Here is a 21,315-nt window from a genome sequence, read left to right as displayed (position 1 = left end):
CAGGGGAGGGTCAGAGAGAGAGGGAGTCACAGACTGAAACAGGCCCCAGGCTCTGAGCTGACAGTCAGCACAGAGCCCGACGCGGGGCTCGAACCCACAAACCGCGAGATCATGACCCAAGCGAAAGTTGTATGCTTAGCCGACTAAGCCACCCAGGCGCCCCATGTCAGTGTATTTTTTGAAGGGTTTCAAAGTAGGAGAATAACAGGATCATATTTCTATTTAAGGAAGATTCCTCTGGGTGGCGTTGATCCCTCTAAGGATGAGGGACCCATGCTGGGTCTCCATGCCTCCTCTTCCTTGTTCCTTCTAATGTATCCCCCTTACATAACCAGAGTCACACCAAGACAGAGGTGACTGGGTTTCCTGCACCATGCCTACCATGAGTAGTGGAAGAAGAGAAAAGAGTGGAAGACAGAGGTCATCTAGAAGGCCACTGCCATGTTCATGAAGGAGGTGATGGTGGCATGTACTAGGGCAGTGGCAGTGGGAATGGGGAGATGGTGGATTTAGGTTGACTTGGCACTGAGGATATTTGCCGAGGGCCCTGGCTCTGCCTCATTGTGCATACTGGCACGCAATGAGCACTGGGAAATGCTGGCTGAGTGAGGTCCCCTGTCCCTTGCATAGCCTAAAGCTGGGCTTAGTTTCTCCACTTGACAGATGTAGGAATAGACTTGAATCTAAGACTTGAATCTAAGCAGTAGGTTGGCTTCTCCAGCCCATGAGCACAAGCTTTGTAGAGGCTGGAACATCCAACGGAAGATACCAAATTCTGGGACATGCCTTTAGGGCCCTGCTACCTTTGGTGTATCTAAGTGACCACAGTAACCTGGATGTCCCCACAGCCCATCTGTGAGGTTACAACCATTGTACAGCTGCAGGAACAGACTCAGAGGGGTGTAATGCTGGCCTAGGACACCCAAAGGACCAATGCGCCAAGATCTGCACACAGGTGTGCTGGGAGATGCCAACTAAGGGGCAGCAGGTCTGCAGAAAGCAAGCCACAAATGGACACAACCCGCCTTGGCAAAGCCCCAGATGAATCATGTACTTGGCAAGCTAGTGGCAGCCTGTGGGCAAACGTTCCTTTCCTTTCTACGGATTACTAAGTCTTTATATGTCCTGGACGAGGCTGGCTCACCTGTCTGTGGGAGGAAAGGAATGCAGACTTTTGGAGATCCAGTACTGGTGTTTGGTATACTTTGTGTTTTGCGTGGTGAACCATAGGTGCTTTGTAGCACTAGAGGCCTGGATTTGGATCTCAGCTAAGCTATTTACTTACTGTGTGACTTTAGGCAAGTTGCTTAGCATCTCTGGGCTCTGTGTGTGTGTGTGTGTGTGTGTGTGTGTGTTTCCAACTGTAAAATGAGCAAAATACCTACCTAACAGGGTTATTGTGGAAAAAGCAGAAAACTGTCTAATGGCACACAGATGTTGCTTTACTGGGATAGCTTCTTACCTTTCACTGGACACCCTGAATATGTCCTGAAGTTTGTATTTTTGGAGGATGACTATAAAAATAAAAGATGTTGGGAAGATTGGGGTTTTCAAGGTGAAGGTACAGGGGGCCCGACAGGGTGGACCTGGAGAAATGTGGCCAAAGAAGATACTTCTCTTGTCACTGAGTCCTGTGTGCTTTCTTGGCTTCTCTTGTGGCTTTACCAGAGGGTTCTTTTTCTCCCTGAAACACAGCATCAGAGAACCATCAGCCTTTCTTTAAGAGCAGCAGAAGTGCACATCTTGGCAGATTTGAGGTTCACAGAGCCCCCTTATTTTATTCTTCAGACACTCTCAAGAGACAGATTATAAATCACCCCGAATCAGGGCAAAGGCTCTGACCAGGCAATTCCATCAAATAGATATAAAATGACCACTAAGCATTTTTAAAATTACAATTTAAAAATATAATTTTAGGGGCACCTAGGTGGCTCAGTCAGTTAAGTGTCTGACTTCGGCTCAGGTCATGATCTCACAGTACATGGGTTCGAGCCCCGCATTGGGCCCTGTGCTAACAGCTCAGAACCTGGAGCCTGTTTCAGACTCTCTCTCTCTCTCAAAAATAAATAAGCATTTAAAAACGTAAAAAATATAATTTTAAACAAAATAGAACTTTCTACCTACTAGATTGACAAAAAAGGAAAAAATCCCCAAATGACAACATCCGGTAATGCCTAGTGCTGTTAGCACCGGGGCAAAGCTGAGCTTCTGGACACACTCTTGTTGGTTATATAATTTGGTGCAGTGTTTTGCAGAGGGTGTTTTGACATTGTTTATAAAATGTAAACTATATCTGCCATTTGTTGGCTACATATACCATTAGATTTTTCCTTCCTGGAAGGAAGTGACTTCAGGGGTCTATTTCTTCAAGTATGCCAAGGCTTATGTATTAAAAAAAGACCTATGACACTGGAATGTCCCATGTGACCAGGCTGGTGGGATGAACGGGAGTTCACGGCTGTGGTTGTGTGATGTGGAAGGAGGGACAGGCATCGCTCAGTTAAAACAGCTGTAAGGAGCACAGTATGAAGGCATCCTGCTTGTGGAAGCACATCTGTGTGTATGTTTTGTCCTTAACTTCACAAAACAGGTTTGGGGAGACTCCCAAGAAGCCATTTAATGTTGAGGGATTAGGAATAGGGGTTGGAAGGTGGCCCATTTGAAGACTTTCATTCTATATTGTTCATACTTTTTTTTTTTTTTTTTTTTTACAATGAGCATGTATCTAATTTTCTCCTTCTAAAAACTCACCTTCATTCTCCCAGATAGTGAGACAGTCTTGGAGCATGGAAGTGACTTGCTCGCCCTCACCCAGGGAGCAAGCAGGTGTCCCTGCATGCAGAGGAAGGCATTCTAGCAGTGTACTTTGAATCTGAACCCTAACTCTATCACCTACGTGCTGTGTGACCCTGGGCAAGTTTCCTAACCACTCTGTGCCTCTGTTTCCTCGCTGTTAAAAATGAACACAATAATCTCTTCCTGTGAGAACTGTGTTAAGGGTGAAATGAGGAAATATAAGTTGAATGTCTACCCTAGTGTCCAGCACAGAGTACTTGCTAAGGCAAAGCTAGTGTTATTGTTGTTGCTCTTATTACCATTCTCATCAGTTCAGTCCCAGAATTGGGATCACTGTTTGTGGAGAGCACAGGGCTGGCCCCAGACCACGAGCAGTGCTGAGGGTGAAGTGGACCGGGCCTCTGGACCACAGAGGACAGGCCCAGAGGCAGACCTCTACTATAAGGATTCCAGCCCAGGCAGCTAGTTTCTGCTCATAGCAGGAGCTAGAAACTGAGGACTGTGTGGAGGGCCCTCAACTAGCCACATGCTACGCACTGCCGCAGAGTCGGACATGCATAGGCTTATTGGACTAGCCGGTGCCTTTGAGGCCAAAGCGGCCCACCTTCCATTCTGCCTCTGAGCAAGGAAAAGACACCTGATCCTGCAGAAAGAGCCCGAGACTGGGAGCGAACAGGCATACGAGAGTCCTGCTTCTGACTCAATCCTTCTATGTCAGCAGGGGCAGCGGATCCCTTCCCATCTCTGGGCTCCCAGCTCCCAATCTGTGAGTTGATGGGGTTGGACGATACCACCACTAATGTCCTCTGAGCACTAACATTTCACTCAGTGTTCTGAGCCCCTGCCAAGCTTTGAGGGCCCAGAGAAAGAGACTCCAACCCCAAAAGATGGAGTATGGGTTAAGAGGTGAGTGGGGGTAGCAGGGGAGCTGGGAGAAGATTCCCAACTAAGTACTCAGGCCGCATCCGATCAACTTCACCTTGTCTCTTTAGAGATAGGATCCATTCATTCAACAGTATTTACAGAGCTCCTAATGCCGTGCCACAAAGAGTTCGAAGGTGCTGATTCCAGAGTGGTGACATACCCAGTGGGCGGTACTTGGCTCTGAGCCAAAAGCTTACATTCACCATCCGGCTCTGCTCTTAAGTGGCCGTGTGAGGTTGTGAGGTCATTTCTGCTCTCTGGGACTCAGGTGCCTCATCTGTAGAATGGGGATAATCACTCCTGCTTGAGAAGGGTTGAGAGGGTTTCCTGAGAAATAGGATGTAGTGGTAGAGGGTACCCACTTTAAGACCATGATAGGGAAGAGTATGGTAATCTTGAGTCTGAACCACCAGTCCAACCAATTACCAGTCATTCCATCTTAGGCAAGTGGCTGAAGTCTCAGAGACTACATTTTCTCATCTGAAAAATGGGAATACTAGTGACTTTAAAGGAGACACGTGAAGATTGGAGAGACTTGTGTAAGGAGAGTTATGAGAATTAACTGACCTCACACCACGAGGGCCCCTACCACAGGGCCTGGCACACAGTAGGTGCTCAGCACATTCGGTGTCCTGCTGTGAACTTCTCTCTTAGCTGCAGGGATGAGCCGCAGGGCGCGGCTTAGATCTATTTTCGGCCCGTGCAAGTCCAGCTCATAAAAAGACAATCTTGCTCTCTGTCAGCACTTCTGCACTTTTATTTATTGTTCTTGCCAATCCTGGGGCCTCTCCATGTGGGAACCTCTTCATTATTGATAATCCCGAGAAGTAGTATTTTAAATTTTTATGATCTGTACTTTGTGCCATCTGAACCACCATGTATTATCTGGCCTTGCCAGTGAAGGGGGAATATATCCAGACCAGGGGTCCTTTCGGGATGAATAATTTATCCCATTTTCACAATGCCAATTATGTTAAATTATGTTCTTCATATCAGTCGCTGGCAGGACAATGGGGACTGGTGTATAAATATGCAAAGAAAACACACTTATATCTGTGCCCAAATCCACAATGGTATTTGAAAATCTGGAGGTTCATTTTTTTTCAAATATTTGTAAAACCCCACTTTAAATAGTAAAAAGAGTAGAAAGAATTTGTCCTCTCCTCGCTCCACACCCCCCCACCCCTCCCCATTTCAGTTATTAATCAAGGAGCTCAGGGCTCCAGTTTTTTCCTCCATTTTTTTTCAACTGCAAAGAATAGAGCCTTTCTTTGTGAATTTATTTTCTCTTCTCTCTTTCTGTGCTTATGTAAGCTGATTCCTCCAAGGTACAATTAATGATTGGCTAACATTTCTTATGCTTTCCCCTTCATGATACTAAAAAAAAAGTGACTGTTGCCATATCTTCTTTTATAGAAGGGAACTGTTTCTGGCTTCCCTCCATGGGAACAGAACATCAAATTTCATGACACGCCCCATAGCTGGTTGATTCCAATAACTCTGTATGGTTGTATTTCTCCTGTTCTCTACATCTTTTCAGTGTATTTCGCTGTGGCCAGAGGCTTCTCCATTACCTGTATCTGGAAAGCCACTTTTTGGTTTATAATCCTTCCTTGGCTTTTGACTGCTTTCAAGTTAACCTTCAAGACACTTGGTGGCATTCAGAGCTCTGTTTACCCCTCACTTCACCTGTCCTATGCTCTGGCTACTCAAAAGCACTCATTTTTTTTTTAAAAAGGTTTATTCAGTTTTGAGAGACAAAGAGGGACAGAGCATGAGTTGGGGAGGGGCAGAGAGAGAGGGAGACGCAGCATCTCTAACAGGCTCCAGGCTCTGACCTGTTAGCACAAAGCCCGATGTGGGGCTCGAACCCACGAACGGTGAGATCATGACCTGAGCTGAAGTCTGGCGCTGAACCGACTGAGCCACCCAGGTGCCCCACAAAACCACTCATTGTGACTCCTCCATGTACCAGCCTCCTGAGTGTTTTCTGAATGTATGCTGGTATATTCTCCTCCCTCAATCTAGAAAACTCTTTTCCCTAAGTTTGGAGAGGCAAGAATGGAAACAAGAAGCTGGCCAGAGCAACCATTCATGGAGAGATGATGATACTCTGGACTAGGGTGGTGGCAGTGTAACTGGATGGATGGACTGATTCGATAGAAATATTTGAGAGGCAGGAGCTGGTGCTGAAATGGATTTGGGGAGTGAAGGCATGGGAGGAATCACGGGAGAATTCCCGTGTTTGATTTGACGCGAGCACTGGCAAAGGTAATACTGGTGTTTTAGGGGGATGACTTGGGGAAGAAATGTTGAGGGGCAGGTGGATACAGGAAAACAAGAGCTTTGCTGTTGGTGTGGTACATTTAGGCATGTTGTTCCAAGGGCAAATGTCCAGTAGGGTAATCTGGGTGCTGGATGAAGTCTGAATTAAGTCATATGGATAAGGATAGACTTGGAAATAATAGAAGGGGACTTGTGGGAAGGAAGCATGGCCATGACCTCACCCTCAGAAATTCTAACACTGGGAGGTCAAGCAGAAGGGGAGGACTTGAAGAGGAAACTGAGGAGAGCTGGTCAGTGAATGGGAAGAAAACCAAGAGCGATACTGCCATGATCCCAAGAGAGAAGGGCATTTCAAGGGGGGAAGGAACAATCAAGATGACTACTGAGAGGTCAAAGAAGAGGCCAGAGGACTTTCTACTAGCTCTGGGTAATTGGACAAAGACCTGCTTTTGATGTGGAGATGGAGTTCTAATGAGCTAACACTTCTCTTAGGGGCAAAGGTGAAATATTATATAGCAACCTGGGTTGCTTTTGGAGAAAATATAGCTTAGTTAAAGAGAGGAGATGACCAAGTACCAGCTTGGGTTGGGTACCAATGTGACCCTTGCTTGGCCTCTGTTTGAACTTGGTGGTTTGAGGAATGGGGTCCTGAAACCAAAAAGAACTGTTTACGTTAGAAAGTCACTCGGAGCAGGGGCACCTGGGTGGCTCAGTTGGATAAGCAGCCAACATCGGCTCAGGTCATGATCTCGTGGTTCGTGAGTTTGAGCCCTGCATCAGGCTCTGTGCTGACAGCTCAGAACCTAGAGCCTGCTTCAGATTCTGCATCTTCCTCTGTTTCTGCCCCACCCCTGCTCGCACTCTGTCTCTTTCTCTCAAAAATAAACAAATATTTAAAATTTTTTTTTAAAAAAAGAAGTCACTCAGGGCATAAGCAGCTTGTCACAGAGATTTAGGGCAAAGAAGGACATGGTTTTGAAGGAGGTTTATGACCCCAACTCTGTCTAAACTCAGCACATCCCATTACTGGAAATGGTAAATGAGCCACTTTNAGTTTGAACTTGATATAAGTGAAATCACTTAACATATAGAAAAATTTTGTGTCTAATTTCTTTTGTTCAGTGTAATGTCTATGAGATTCACCCATGTGTGTGGCATTCCATTTTATTATGGATAAACCATAATTTATGCTTTCTCCTATTAATGGACATTTGGATTCTTCTCAATTTGGAGATATCATGAAAAAAGTGGCCATGAACATTTTTATTTTATCGTTTGGTGGACCCATTATATTTTGAGGTGGGTTTTTTTTTTTTTTGCTGGCGCCAAAAAAGAAAGAAAACTATTGATTTTGCAATGCTCATTTGGCCACCTTGCTAAAGTCTAATAGCTTTTCAGTTCATTCTTCTTGGAACGCAGTTTTATCAGACAGAGCTTTTTACCTCAAGTAACAGAAAAACTAACCCAGATTGGATTAAGGCCCAAGGAGTATATATTTGTGCCTAGAGCTGGAGAGTCCAAAGTGGACTTCAGGCAGGGTATGATCCAGAAGACAGTGTGTCATCAGGGCCCATCTGCATTTCTCTAGGTTCCTCTGGGCTCTGCCCTCCTCCACCAGCCACCTTTGTCTTCATCTTGGGTTCTCCTCATCGTGACAATAACCTCTACAGAAGTTGCAGAGCTCAACTCCTCCACACACCACCCAGAGGAAGAGCACGCACTTTGAGGAGCACCCATAAAGAGCAAGGAGTCTTCTTTCCCCGAGTCCTAGTCGATCTTAACTCCTATACCATTGGCCCACATTGGGTAACATGCCCATTTCTGAGCCAATCCAAGTTTATGATCAATAAGATGGCATGCCCTGATTGGCTTAACCTAATTCAGGGACCATTCCTTTCATTAAGGGAGGCATTGGCCCGACCAGACCACATGGCTGCCACACACTGGGGCAAGGATGAGTTTCTAAAGGGGATATCTGGAAACTTTTGATCTAAATGGATGCCAGAGAAGCAACCACAAAGTGTTTATTGTGATAATTAGGATGATATTGCCTATAGTGACGATTCATTATCTTATTCTAGCAGTCACCCATCTATTTTTAAAGCTATTTTTAAAGTTCTGTCACCCATCTCAAGGTAGCAGAAGACATCCTTCTCAAGATGTCAGTTATGCATAGGGTCTTTTAAATTAATGTGGAATGATGAAAATGGCTTTAGGCTTTCTGAGCTTTGGAAAAGATGTTTATAGAAATAGAGGGGCAGAGGAGAAGTCAAAGAAGCAAATGCTTCTTAACATTTGATGTGTGAGGTGTAGATGACTGAGATCTGATGGCTAAGGATGTAGCAGCAAAGGGATCGACCCAAGAGATGGTTGATGGTTGAGATGGACTTGGCCATGTGGGAAGGTGTATCGGTTTTCTAGTGTCGTATCACAAATTCTCAAAAGTGAAAAGGCTTAAAACAATACAAATTCATCATCTCACAGTTTTTGTATGCCAGAAGTCCAGGCACAGGTCAGCTGAGCTCTCGGCTTGAGGTCCCACGTGTCCGAAGTCGAGGTGTTTGCCATGCTACCTTCTCTTCTGGCGCCCAGGGTCCTCTTCCAAGCCCACTGAAGTTGTTGCAGAATTCAGTGCTTGTGCACAGTCATACTTGTGTTTGTAGGACTGAAGTCCCCGTCTTCTTGAATGACCTGGCTGTCAGCCACGGTCACTTTCAGCATCTAGAATCTGCCCCCAGGTGCCAGCTGCATGGCCTTCCTATAGCATGTCAGCTTACATCTGCAAAGCCAGCAGGAGGGCCTCTCTCCAGTCTGCTATGATGGAATTTTATAGCATAAAATCATTGTGGGAGTGACTATGCCATCATAGGCCGTCATCCTGTCCACACTCTTGAGGGAGGAGATTATACTGCACATGTACACTGGGGTGAGTGAGGGTGGGAAGCTTGGGGGGCCATATGAGAACACTACTTACCAAAAAAGGCAAAGGCAATTATTGCCCCAAGCCTTATGGTTCATGTGACACAATGACTGGGAAATTCACTATGTCTAGAAATAGACACTGAGATACATTATAATACACACACACACACACACACACACACCCCAAATATATACATACATACAACATGGAGAATACGGAAAAGACATTAGAATTCCCAGTCTGTGAATATTTCTAAAAATGTGGATTCAGAATGAGCGGACATCTACATTTTCTGTACCACTTTACTTTTTTGTCTAAAATGTTTTTCTTAATGTTTGTTTATTTTTGAGAGAGAAAGAGAGATAGAATGCGAGCAGGGGAGGGGGAGAGAGGGGGACACAGAATCTGAAGCAGGTTCCAGGCTCTGAACTGTCAGCACAGAGCCTGATGTGGGGCTTGAACCCATGAACCATGAGATCATGACCTGAGCTGAAGTCGGACGCTCAACCGACACCCAGGCGCCCCATTCTATACCACTTTATAACCTGACAGTTGATCTAGTGCTAATCCAAAATATTTTGAATCATTAACATTTGTAGAATAGCCTCTAAGTTCACAAAGCACCTGCGTGTACCCAGAACACTGATTTAGGTAATAATAGAAGCACCTAGCATACGAGCTATGCTTTAAGCGGTTGCTTTCTTAGTCATATTCGCTCTCGACTCTCACGTACTCATCGAAGTTCACATGACAGCAAACAGCAAACCGTGTAGACCACATGGTATTTCACACTTTTCTTTCTTTGGCCACATGGTTCACTTTGCAGAAAACGTCTTTCCTTGGCTTGCTCACCCAGCGAACTTCTATTCATCTATCACCCTCTACCTTTTTCTTTCCAGACAAGGAGGTCAGAGGAGCGTGCTTGAACAACATTGCTCTTGAGAAGTCCTTGTGTTCCTCTTGATGGGTAGGGAGGACCTGCAGACTGAGAGGGACAAGCCAGACTCAGTTCCACATCCTCTTCAAACATCTAGGGAAGACAATTTGTCAGCGCTCAGAGGCAGTGTTCAAATAAACATTTGTTATTGAATGAATGGTCTGAGTGCTTATCTTCTATTAACTCATTTAAACCTTATAGCAGCAACCCAATGAGGTATTTATGGTTATTGCCCCATTTTATAGATGAGAAAACAAAGACACAGAAGGCTTAGTGGAGCTACTATTCAAACCCAGCACATACCCTTACACCTCCCTACAATACTGACAGTACCAGCATCTGCCCCACGGGATAGAATTAAGTGAGATATAGACATCAGATGTTCAGTGCCTGCTATATAGTAAATTTGCAAAGAAGGAGACCTACTTTAATTACCTGTGGCAAAGAGGCATCTGCTTTCCTATTCTTTGGAACAGGAGGCAGAAAGAAAATAAAAATAATGGAACAATCCACTCTGCCTCCCCCAAAGTCCCCACCTTTATTTGGCTGCCCCACTTCCCTGTCTGAAGGAGCTAGGGCTTTCTTCTGTTGTTTGAAGAAAGGTGAGATACAAGAGCAGAACTGACATCTGCAAATGGGTTCTAGATGATGGGGAGGAAGAGAGGTGCTAGATGGGCTGGACCCCGAGCCTCCTTAACCAACATATTTAAGTGCCACATGGGAGATGTTCAGTAAAGTAGTCCTTTCCCCATCTTTTCCTTTTCAAGCTACATTTAGTCAATGGCACGCCTCATAGACTCAACATTCTTCATAGGAGAATTTTTTGCTCGAGTCAGTACAATTGACTACTGTCTCCAGGAAACCGTAGTGGGAGTTTTCAGTGAAGATTCAAGTAATCTGAGCTCCAACGAGAAGTAAGAGTGATCTTGGCTAGAAGACATCTTCTTTTTAGCTGTGTGACCTTGGACAAGTAACTTAGTATCTCTGAGCTCCAGTTTCCTTGTCGGAAGAGTGGAAATAGTAGTGGTATGTGGATAAAGGCCTTTGAAGTGCTTGATCTAGTTTTGGCACATAAGGAACAATTCCAAAAATATTACCCATTGTCATCTCATTTAACCATTCAAACAGCTTTGTTAAATAGGGGTTATGGTTATGATCGTTGCCCATATTTTACAGGGGAGGCCCTCTCAGGGGAGGCCCTGAGTCTCAGACAGCTTCTCTGTTCCTCCTGATTCTATGGCACTCAGTCATGGTTATTGATTATCTGTCAGCTTATTTTTCGTCCCACGTTGCCTACACAGTGGGATGGAGTTCCGTAAATGTCTTGGTGGGTTGACAGCGTATCTTGATAAGATATGAACCACCTCTGCAAAATAGGCAGACTTCAGAAAAATAAGATGATACAAGAGATTCAAAGAGGGCAAATCCTTAAATCAAATTGGAATGAAGTATATGTATAAAGGTTCAGCTCCAGGATGGTCGTCATAACTTATTCACATCACCCAAACTGTGGTAACAATCTAAATGTTCAACAACCGAGGCCCAGCGGGCCAATTGTAGAGTATGCATACGGTGAAATATGCTACATCAAAAGGCAAAATACAATTGTGTATTTGTCTACATTAAAAAATGTTAGTATATGGTTGTACGATAAACGTAGGTTATGATTCATGAAGCATGAATCTGTTGACTAAAAAGAAAATATATGTTTGCATAAATAGCACACATACATATCATAGATGCATCTATGCACATATAGATGCATCTAGAAAGGGATGACCAAAATTGTCACCTCTGACTGTCTGTTGGGATGGGGACGTATGGGTAATTTGAATTTTCTACTCTCTTGTGTGTTTGAGAGGGAAGTTCTTTATTTTCTGCCCTGTGCAATGTGTAAAACTTCTAGTTACTGAGAAAAAGAAAGGCAAAGAAGGGTTTCAAGTCTCTGTGTATGCTAACACTGGTTGAACATTTCAGGTGATTGTGAAGACAAGAACGGAATATCAGCCTGAACAGAAGAACAAAGGGAAGTTCCGGGTGCCGAAAATCGCGGAATTTACGGTTAGTTTCTTGACGGTGTAACACAAATTGTAAAGGTAAGGCTGGCTTCAGCCAGCTCAAGACTCTTCGTGGCAGTGGAGTGGGTGCTACTGGGGAGTGGGAACTACATAGGCTTTTTCTAGAGGATTCCTTGAGGCCACACTGTCTGGGGTCACGGAGTCTAAGCAAATAACAAAAGCTCTGCCTCTTGAGGATTACTTATGCTCTGTTCTGCGCTGGCATGTTCAGATAATTTGATAATTGATAAATGTGTTTCCTTCTTTTCCCCCCATCCGTGTTGCTCTACCTTTCCATCACAATCTCCAGGAAAAATGATGGAAATGTATTTTTAAAAACTCTCAAATTTAAGTCAGTGGATGGTTGCAACAAAATACAAAAAAGACAAAAGGAAAGAAAAGCTGACTCCTTAGTGGAAAAAACCAAATGGATGACTCTCTGTTTCTTGGTCTTCCTCACCGGGAGGACTGATAAGTATATATCACTGTGATAAGTTGCATGAAGGAGCTACGAAGCATCCTCTGCAAGGAAGAAAGGAGAAACCTCAGGGAAGTAACCTGGAGAAGTCACTTAGGTGGCTGGGAAGAGCACAGCTTGTACAAAGGTCCTGAGGCTGGTCCCAACTCTGAATAGGAATAAGGGCAGTGAGGCTAAACTCGTGGAAGGGGGTAGGGGGCAGACAGATATGAGACAGGAGAAGTGGGCAGAAGGCAGATAATTCTGGGCCTTGTAGACCATATGGGGGAATTTGGGTTTTATGCTAGAGGCATAAAGGAAGCCCCTGAAGGACTTCAGGAAGGGGAGAGACATGATTGAATTGGGTTTGAAATAAAGCACGCTGGCTTTTATGTGGCTGATGGACTGTAGCGGGCAAGAGGGAGTGTGGGAGACTATTAGGCTATTGCAGTCGTCCAAGAAGAAAGACAGGGTGGCTTGAACGAGGATAGGGAGCAGATACAGAGACACGGGAAGACCTAAAAGATATTTAGGAAGCAAAATCAGCCATGATTTTACTAGAACCAGTGAGTCTGTTGATGGATGTTGGAGCAGTCTGCCTGGGTAGGAGCCCTGGCTCCACCTTATAGCAGCCAAGTGGCAGCTCCCAGTTAGCAAACCTCATTTAGCACGTGGAGGCAATACTGGGGTTGCTGGGGGTGGGGGAGGGTGAAGTACAAAAGACATGCAGAGCCCTTGGACCTGTTCAGAGTAAGTATACAACAAACCGTAGCTGTTTAGTGTTGGCTGTGACCGGGGGCTTGGAAAGGTAAAAACAGCTCTCAGTTGGTTATCTGGGGCTAGAGTGTATACAGTAAACATGCTGGTCTGGTTCTGCCGCTCCCTTGGCCCTGTTAAATCTGGGTTAGTGAAGCCAGGTGTGTGAGCCCGTGGCGGGGGGACGTGGTCCCTATGTGTGCATCTCTCTGGGGGGCGAGAGTTCCCTGGATGCCAACCGCCTCCCACACCTTTGAGGGTGGGGCTCTCTTCCTTTGGGCCGTAGCTTCCTGTCTGGTGCACAGCCCAGTGGGTCCAGTGAATACGGGCGTGGCCTGAACCGCAGACCTTGTAAGAATGAGCACTGTGCTTCAGGGGAAGGACAGCGTGGTCCTTGTGCATAATGTGTATACGCATGCACTGGGCCAGAGAGTGAGCTGACCTGTGCTCCTGGCACCTGAGACCATCAGAAATATGCCCAGGTTCACGTATGACCATGTTCACTGCACTGTTACTTATAAAATTGAAGTATTTGAAATAATGCTACATTGTCACCAACTTCTGGTGATTCTGGAAATGAGCCCTCGTCCCTGTGATGGGCTATTTGAGCAGTTTCTCAAGGTTTCTTTTTCTCGGAGAGTAGTTAATTTACTCTGAATAACCTCTGAGATATTTTCGTCTTCTTTTTACTTCCTTGTGCTTTCCAAATGTGATACGAGCATGCGTGATTTCTATAATAAGAAAAAGTAGGATTATTATTATTATTATTATTTACCAACTAGAGATTACAAGCTTCTGATGGAACTATTCTTTATTTAGCAGTCCTTTTAAAATGATGGTGATGAAGACACACAGTAATTTAGGCAAATCCTTCAGAGAGAAAGTTAAGGGAAAAAAGCAGAGATTAAAATGGTATGTTTTTCAGGATTGGAACTGTGAAAAAACAAACAAACACACACCAGTAAACAGAGGGAGGGGAAACGTGGAAAGAAATGTATCAACATATGTCTTTTTTTTTCCCCTCTTCTTTGAGCACTTTTGGTGATGCTGCTATTTAATCATATTTAATGTCCACGAGCCCCCGAGGGACTGAGGTAATCCTCCATGTCACAAAGGGGAACCATGGCCCAGAGCAGTGACGTGACTGGCCCCTCTAGCCAGCAGGTAGCAGGGCCAGGGCTCAGAGCTGGCCCAGAGCAGCCTTTCTGTTCCGCCAGGTTGCCCGCGGCGGTCGTGCCCCTTTCAAACAGAAGTGAGTCTACTAAGAGCAGAGGAGGGGCCCAGTCAGGGTCTGGGCCATGCTGCCCACTGAAGCAGGAGCTGGGAGATCTGGGCTGGGGGGCGGGGTGCTGGGGATCCGGGCCGTGGATGGTGTGGTCGCCCTTGGACGGAAACGGCCTGGAACTCAGGCTGGAGCTTTGTGCTGGAGGTCAGCGAGTCCCCAGTTCGTCTGAGAGAGTGTGGTGCTGGTGAACAGCGGCTGCGCTGCCTGCCCAGGGTACGGCCCACCAGCAGAGGGAACGGTGGCGCTGGTGAGAATACACCTGCCCCTCGTTCCAGTGCCTTCGCAGGGGTGGAATGCTTACTACTTTGCGTTTCAAACTGCCCCGGACAGAGCAGCCGGAAGCAATGTGAGAGAGAATGGGAGGGCAGAACGGGCCGGGGAGATGAGCTGAGAAAGACTGGCTGAAAGAATCACCTGGCATGCTTGTCTTTTCTAAAACCGAGAAAGCTCTTATGAGGGGTCACAGACTTGAGGACCTGTTCATCAGGCTATTGGAAAAGACAGGAGCATGCAGGGAGGAGCCCCTCCTTCTTTCTTAGTCCTGGGACCTACGTGTTCTTCGAAAGCTGATTTTGCCATGAAAGGTGCCATGGAGGGTGCTGGAGCCGTGCAGGGCGCTGGTGCTGTGCAGGTACAGATTATGGAAGATGCTGGTGCTGTGCATAGTGCTGGTGCTGTGTATGATACAGATTATGGAAGGTACTGGTGCTGCGCAAGGTGCTGGAGCAATGAAGGGTATAGGTTATGGAGGGTGCTGGAACCGTGCAGGGTGCTGGTGCTGCGCAGGGTGCTGGAGCAATGAAGGTACAGGTTATGGAGGGTGCTGGAACCGTGCAGGGTGCTGGTGCCTCTGGCCACGCTGTCAGCCCTGGTTGTCCCCAAGGCTGGGGCAAGAAGGAACTGCGTGTTGCATGCCGAGGCCAATGTGTCAGGTTAAGGAGAGGTGTTCTGGGTCTTTGGGGCTAGAATGACTTGGGCAACTGAGATCACGTCCCTGTCACCTCTTGGCTCCATGACCTGTGAAAGTCCCTTCACCTTTCTGAGCACCTGATTCCTCAGCAATAAACCAGGACACACTGCTGACCTGACAAACAGTGTTAAGCCTCTAGATCTTAATGAATGATCACTTTATCTCCTTCCTGTTCAGATCCCCTTTCTTCCTCCTGGGTTCTTAGCTTCCTGCCTAATTAGCCAGCTTTTGTCTGTTGGCTGAGACAAGTCCGAGCTTCCGTTTCTAGCTTTCCCCCTTGGGAATGTGCAGGAATTGTTCAAGGAGAAGCCGGTTCAATGTCTGAATTCATGGGCAGTCTCTGGCTCTCTACACTGACCTCTGGAGCCACCTTTTTGCCTACTGTGAAGCGTAGGCAGATTTTTGGTTAGTCTGTTCCTCAATACATTGGTTATAATATGAATAATCCTAGTATCAGTTAAAATATGCATTTAATCCACTTTATAGCCTAATAACAACCAATAGATACTTCGATTGTTATCCCCATTTTACAGATGAGGAAACTGATGGTCAGGGAAAGTGAAGTGGTCCCAAAGGCCATTCAGTCCAGATGTGTTAGGATGAAATAAGAACCCAACTGTACCCCACTCTCTCCGCCACACCTTGACACCGCCCGGGGACTGCCTTTGCCAATTCTGTGGCTGGCTTGCCTTCTTTCCTTCCTTGTTTTTCTTTTTTGTCTTTATTGGTATTTGCTCTGGGCTGGGCCCTAGGCCTGTTATTGGGAGACACAAAGTGCATAAGACAAGATTTTTGCTCTGGAAGGAACTCACAAATGTGGACTGGCCGAGAACATTCTGGCCACCTTCTCAGCTGTACTGTCCCTGTCAGATCGTCAACTCTGGGCTGCTTCCCCCTTGGCCTCTCAGCTGGGTTTGGGGCCTCATCTTGGTTCTTCAGGTAACATGGGGGCCTTGAATGCTGCTATAGTATAATTGGCTGCTCTTGCATCCACAGCCTGGCCCCAGCCTCTGATCCCTGGAGGGCAAGGTCTCTTCTGGCCTACCCACACGTCTCTAGTTCCCAGCACAGGGCCTGGCATAAAGTGGGAGGCTGGTGTGTGGCAACTGGAACCCCAGTCTTTTGGAACAGTATTTATCTCTGACCGCATCCTGATTCAGGGTCCAGAAAGTCTGACTCTGGTGGCCATGGCCTAGGCAAGCTCAGATGGGAGGCCATCCAAGTGCATGGGTAAAGACCCTGGGGAGGTCTACAGATCAGACCCAGAGCACAATCCATGGGAGAAGACGGAATGGGAGAAATGCATTAGCGCAAAGGGACCAGAACTCAACATTCCTGCCAGGAAAATGGGCGCATTACCAAAAAGCAGGGTGGGGAGCATTGAGAGTGGGAGGGCTAGTAAGTCTCAGAGAGTAAGGGTCTGTGGGCCATTCCTAAAAACAAGCAACAAAACAAAAACAACACAAAATAAATAAAAATCCATCCGCGGATCCACTCAACTCTGATCCACTCAATTCTCAAGGCTGCTTCCATTTGCCTGCCAGTTTTTCCTTTCCTCCTTCTCCTTCTCTTCCGTCTGGCCAAGGGACGGAGACTTGGCCCTCTGTCTCAGGCCTCTGTCCCGCTCGCACACCGACATAGGAAAGGACACAGCGCAGTGCCAGAACCAGCCTTGCCGCGGTCGGTGGCCACAGGTAATAGCTGGAAGAGTCGAGGCCCCTCTTCCTCCTGAGAGTCCAATAACTGTACTCTCTTCTCCGTTCCCCCATGGTCTCAAGGCCCAGCCTCGTCCTGGCACCCCTGCCTCCTTTCTCAGGCTTCTGTACATTCCTCTCACCACCCCAGAGAAGGACTCTTCCAAGGAGCCCGTCCCCTGAGGGCTTTGCCACCTTTAAAACCCATCTGCAGCCCCGCTGCTCACCTGCCTCTCCCACAAGCTCTGACAGCCCAAAGCGCTTTCTCCACTATACTGAGCGCTGCCTGCCTCCCTGTCTGTCCATGCTGTCCCTTCAGCCAGAATGCCTTTCCTGCCTTCACCATCGCGCACATTCCCTCCTCATCCCTCAACACCCAACCCGAACGGTCCCCGGCCTGTGTGGTCCTGACTGCTTGCAGGTATGGTCTATCCTTCCTCCTGGGTTTCCTGCACCTGCTGTGCGAGTCTCCATTCTAGTCCAAGTTGCATGGTGTTGACATCATCGAGTTACCTGCCGTGTCTTGCACTCGCTTGGGACCGCGATGGTATCTTCTTTATCTTTGTACCCCATGAGCCTCGCCAGTGCCTGGCCACCTCAGGAACCAGAAGATGCCTTTAATAACGGAATGAACAGGTGAATGAGTAGACAAAAAACAAAGCAAAACAAAACAAAAATCCCCCTGGCTGGCCGAGAAACTCTGCATTTATTAATAACACCAGAGCTCTGGCTGCCTCGTTTTCAATATCTTTATTTAAAATCGGGGCCTCATCTTTGCTTCTAAGCTCCTTGACAATGACCCGGTCTCATAAATGTCTTCTTTTTGATGCCGCATTCCGAGGGAGGTGAGACCCCATTTATACCTTTGCCGTTTGCTTCTGCCAATTTTTCATCCAAACCCCAGGGGCTGCTTTGCTCAGGAGGGATTCTAATCCTTGCTGATGGCGGCAAATGGAGATAAGATGCTTTGCTTTATTATCTGTTGTCTTGGTTTTTATTGCTCTCCTATTAAAAAAAATTTTTTTTTATTCTGAGGAACGTTATAGGTGAGTTATTAAAAACATTGCCTGCTGGGTTAAGAGCAGAGTCATTACACGGTCCGGAAAGAATCTGCAATATGAGTATTTGGTGTAGAAAAGGCCACAATCGTGTTTGATGTTTATTCTTGCATTTCTGGCTAGGATTTTACTGAAAATCAGAATAAAGATGCTGGCCTGTGCTTTCGTCTGGGTGCATTCTCCAAGCCTGATGGAATTGCACCGTTAGAGTAACTTCCAGAAATACATATTGTTATTAATTGATCGTTGAAAAACAAATGTGGCTTTTGTTTTTTTAAACAAAAACATCCGTGGTGCTGTCTCAGAAGGAATGTGCTCAGGGTTTTAGGGAGGGCCCGGGCGACTCAGTGCCCACGCCAGGGTCAAATAACTGAAGCTGCTTTTATGGCTGGCTTCTGGTGCTCATTGATGCAAACAAACACTGGTAAGTAAACGCCGCAAGAAAGCAAGTGACTGGTGAATACATCTGATGTACAAGAAGACTGCTAGAGTGTCGTGAATATTCTTTCCTGTGGGACTCCTGCAGGGTGGGCTGGAGCTGGCTCACACCCTCTCCTGAGAGCCAGTTACGAAGAAGCGTCTGCAAACCAGCTAAACTGTTGGAAGCTTGTAACCAACCATGGAAATGGATGAACGTGTGAATCACACCTCCTCCCCAAGAGTGCAACGAAAGACCGTCTGGAAGAAGGGAGAGTGCATGGGTTGGGGATTTGTGGGAACTAAAGCAGGTCACTTCACCTTTCTAAACCTCTGTTTCCTGATCTGTAAAATGGGATTGTGATGTCCACAGTCTAAGCCTGGTGTGAGGACAGAGTTAATATAAACTAACGCTGCACTCTGGGAGCTCTCGTACTTATATAATAGTTTCATTTCTGGGGAGCTGGTCATCTGACCGGAAGGGGTGCAGCCACCTGGGTTGGGCGACCAGAAGGGCTGCATCCACCTAGGTGGGGCCTCGAGCGGGAAGCTGAGCCTCATTCCGTCTCAGCGGGCCCTCTGTCTCATCTGACATTGTCCTGACACACCTTGCCCTCCTCACTCACCCTGTCCACTGTGCCAGCTTTTGACCCTCCGTCTCTATCTCAGCCCCTTTCCACCCATCATGAGCCAAATCAGATTGGATCATGAGATCTTGCTTGAGAAATCTTCAGTGGCTGCCTACTTCCTGCAGGCAGCAGCGAGGCATCGCCGGCTTGTGCAGAGGTGGGTCTTTCTGCTGGTTCCAGGCTCTCTGCCACTGACCTCCTGTGTGCCCAGGGCTTCACCTTCCACGTAGTTCTGCAAGGCCGCCATGCCTGCTCTCCCCTCCAGGGAAGCTTTCCCTCTACTCTATCCCACGTGCTCTGCCCTGTGTCCCAGCTCAAATGTCACCTCCTCCAGAAACCAGTCCTCGATTCCCCATACCAGTTCCTCGTCTGGGAGCCCCATGGCCCCAACATGTCCCTCGGCCCCTGTGGCTGTCTCTGCTTTGGCAGAGATCTCCTGCTACCTGGCCAGGTGCCACTGAAGGCGGGGAGTTTCTTAATGCTTCCTCCAGTCCCTCCTCGGGGTAACGAGAGGAAGGTGTCCATGGAAAGTAAAACAATACTTAAAAATTATTATTTGTAATTAATTAATGAATAACAATAGCGCCCATTTTATTGAACTTCTGTATGTGTCAGGTAGTTTGCTAGTCATTTTCCATTTCATCTCCACTGTAACTCCTGAAGTAGGCATCAATTTTCAGGGTACAGAGGAGAAAACTGAGGATAGGAGAAAACTGAGGATCAGAGATGTTAGTTGAGATACTCAAGATCACACAGCCAAAAAGGGGTAGAATCAGGCTTTTCTGACCCAGTGTGATGTGTGTATCTATGGATGCTTTTCTTCCTTCCTTCCTTCCTTCCTTCCTTCCTTCCTTTTTGAGAGAGAGAGAGAGAGAGAGAGAGAGAGAGAGAGAGAATCTTAAGCAGGCTCCATGCCCAGCACAGAACCCAATGTGGGGCTCAATCTCACAACCCTGAGATCATGACCTAAGTCGAAATCAAGAGTCAGACACTTAACTGACTGAGCCCCCCAGGCGCTCCTCTATGGATGCTCTTGAGTATACATGTGAGTGTGTGTATGTGGTCTTTTGTCTGTACCCATCTTCCAAATTGGGAAACCCTGCACAGTTTGGGAATTGGCTCAATTAAACTAAACTGAAAAGTGTTGTTATGGTAGAATGCTAAATTTTGCTGCCTCTCCTCGCCGTTTGCCAAGCATTAGTCTAATTTTGCTTTGGCTCTTTTCTTCTTTCTTTTCTTTGAATCCACGGTTTGGCCAAGCCCTGAAATGCATTGATCCAAAAAGGAAAAGGAGAAGCAAAAGTTCCCGAGGGACGAATGCCATTTTCTTCACTGCTTGTCATGTGGCTTTGCCTCATGGTCCCGTCAACGGTGGGAGGGTTCATCTCCTGACTCTCTTGCTCTCTGGGCCTCCATTGCTATAATGCATGATTATATTAAATATGATTTTTTAAAAAAATTGTAATGTTTAAGTTCCCGGAACTATCAGAGGCAGACAGGTCCTAACAAAGTGACTGTATGTACGGCATGTGTGTCACCACCATGTTCTATAATTATAAGAAAATTAGTTGTCATAGCAACTGCCACAGAGGCCTAGCTTCCTCCTGGAGGTGCTGACAAGCTCCTCAGCTCCATGATCCGAGAAACTGGGAGGGAATTTGGTTCTCTGAGAACAGCCAGCTCTTCCTTGGGTGTTAATTGTGAGCTCATTCTACTTCTCCACAACTTGACCTCAGTTGTGTTATGCAATCTGACAGGTGCTGGTTTGAATCTAGTTCTAGAACACTCATTGGCTGTTTGACCTTGGGCAAGTTGCCTCATCTCCATGAGCCTCGGTTTCCTTTTGCAGAAAGGGGATACCAGTGCCCACTCCCAAGGGTTGTTGTAATGATTATGGGTTTTTTAATTTTTGTTTTTTTAATGTTTATTTATTTTGAGGGAGAGAGACAGAGGGAGTTACAAAATCCAAAGACGGCTCCAGGTTCTGAGCTGTCAGCACAGAGCTGGATGCGGGCCTTGAACTCACAAACCATGGGATCATGACCTGAGCCAGAGTCGGACGCCCAGCTGACTGAGCCACCCAGGCACCCCTGATTATGTTTGTGATGTACCTGTCAGAAGGCCTG

General features: G+C 46.6%; 1 protein-coding gene across 6 annotated transcripts in view; it reads left to right on the top strand.

The window, feature by feature from the left end:
• The window catches only part of LOC144225979 (neuronal vesicle trafficking-associated protein 2), a 94,066-nt gene that overhangs the window by 45,488 nt on the left and 27,263 nt on the right, over positions 1-21,315 (top strand). For all 6 annotated transcript variants that reach the window (XM_077757292.1, XM_077757288.1, XM_077757291.1 and 3 more), the window contains one exon: positions 11,844-11,927. In XM_077757292.1, the coding sequence (XP_077613418.1) occupies positions 11,844-11,927 (84 nt within the window). The remainder of the gene's footprint in view (positions 1-11,843; positions 11,928-21,315) is intronic.

Source organism: Crocuta crocuta, unplaced genomic scaffold (assembly GCF_008692635.1).
Source record: "Crocuta crocuta isolate KB4526 unplaced genomic scaffold, BGI_CrCroc_1.0 scaffold131, whole genome shotgun sequence".
Classification (NCBI taxonomy): domain Eukaryota; kingdom Metazoa; phylum Chordata; class Mammalia; order Carnivora; family Hyaenidae; genus Crocuta; species Crocuta crocuta.
Note: the sequence above shows the minus strand (reverse complement) of the source record. Positions and strands in the feature narration are given on the sequence as shown.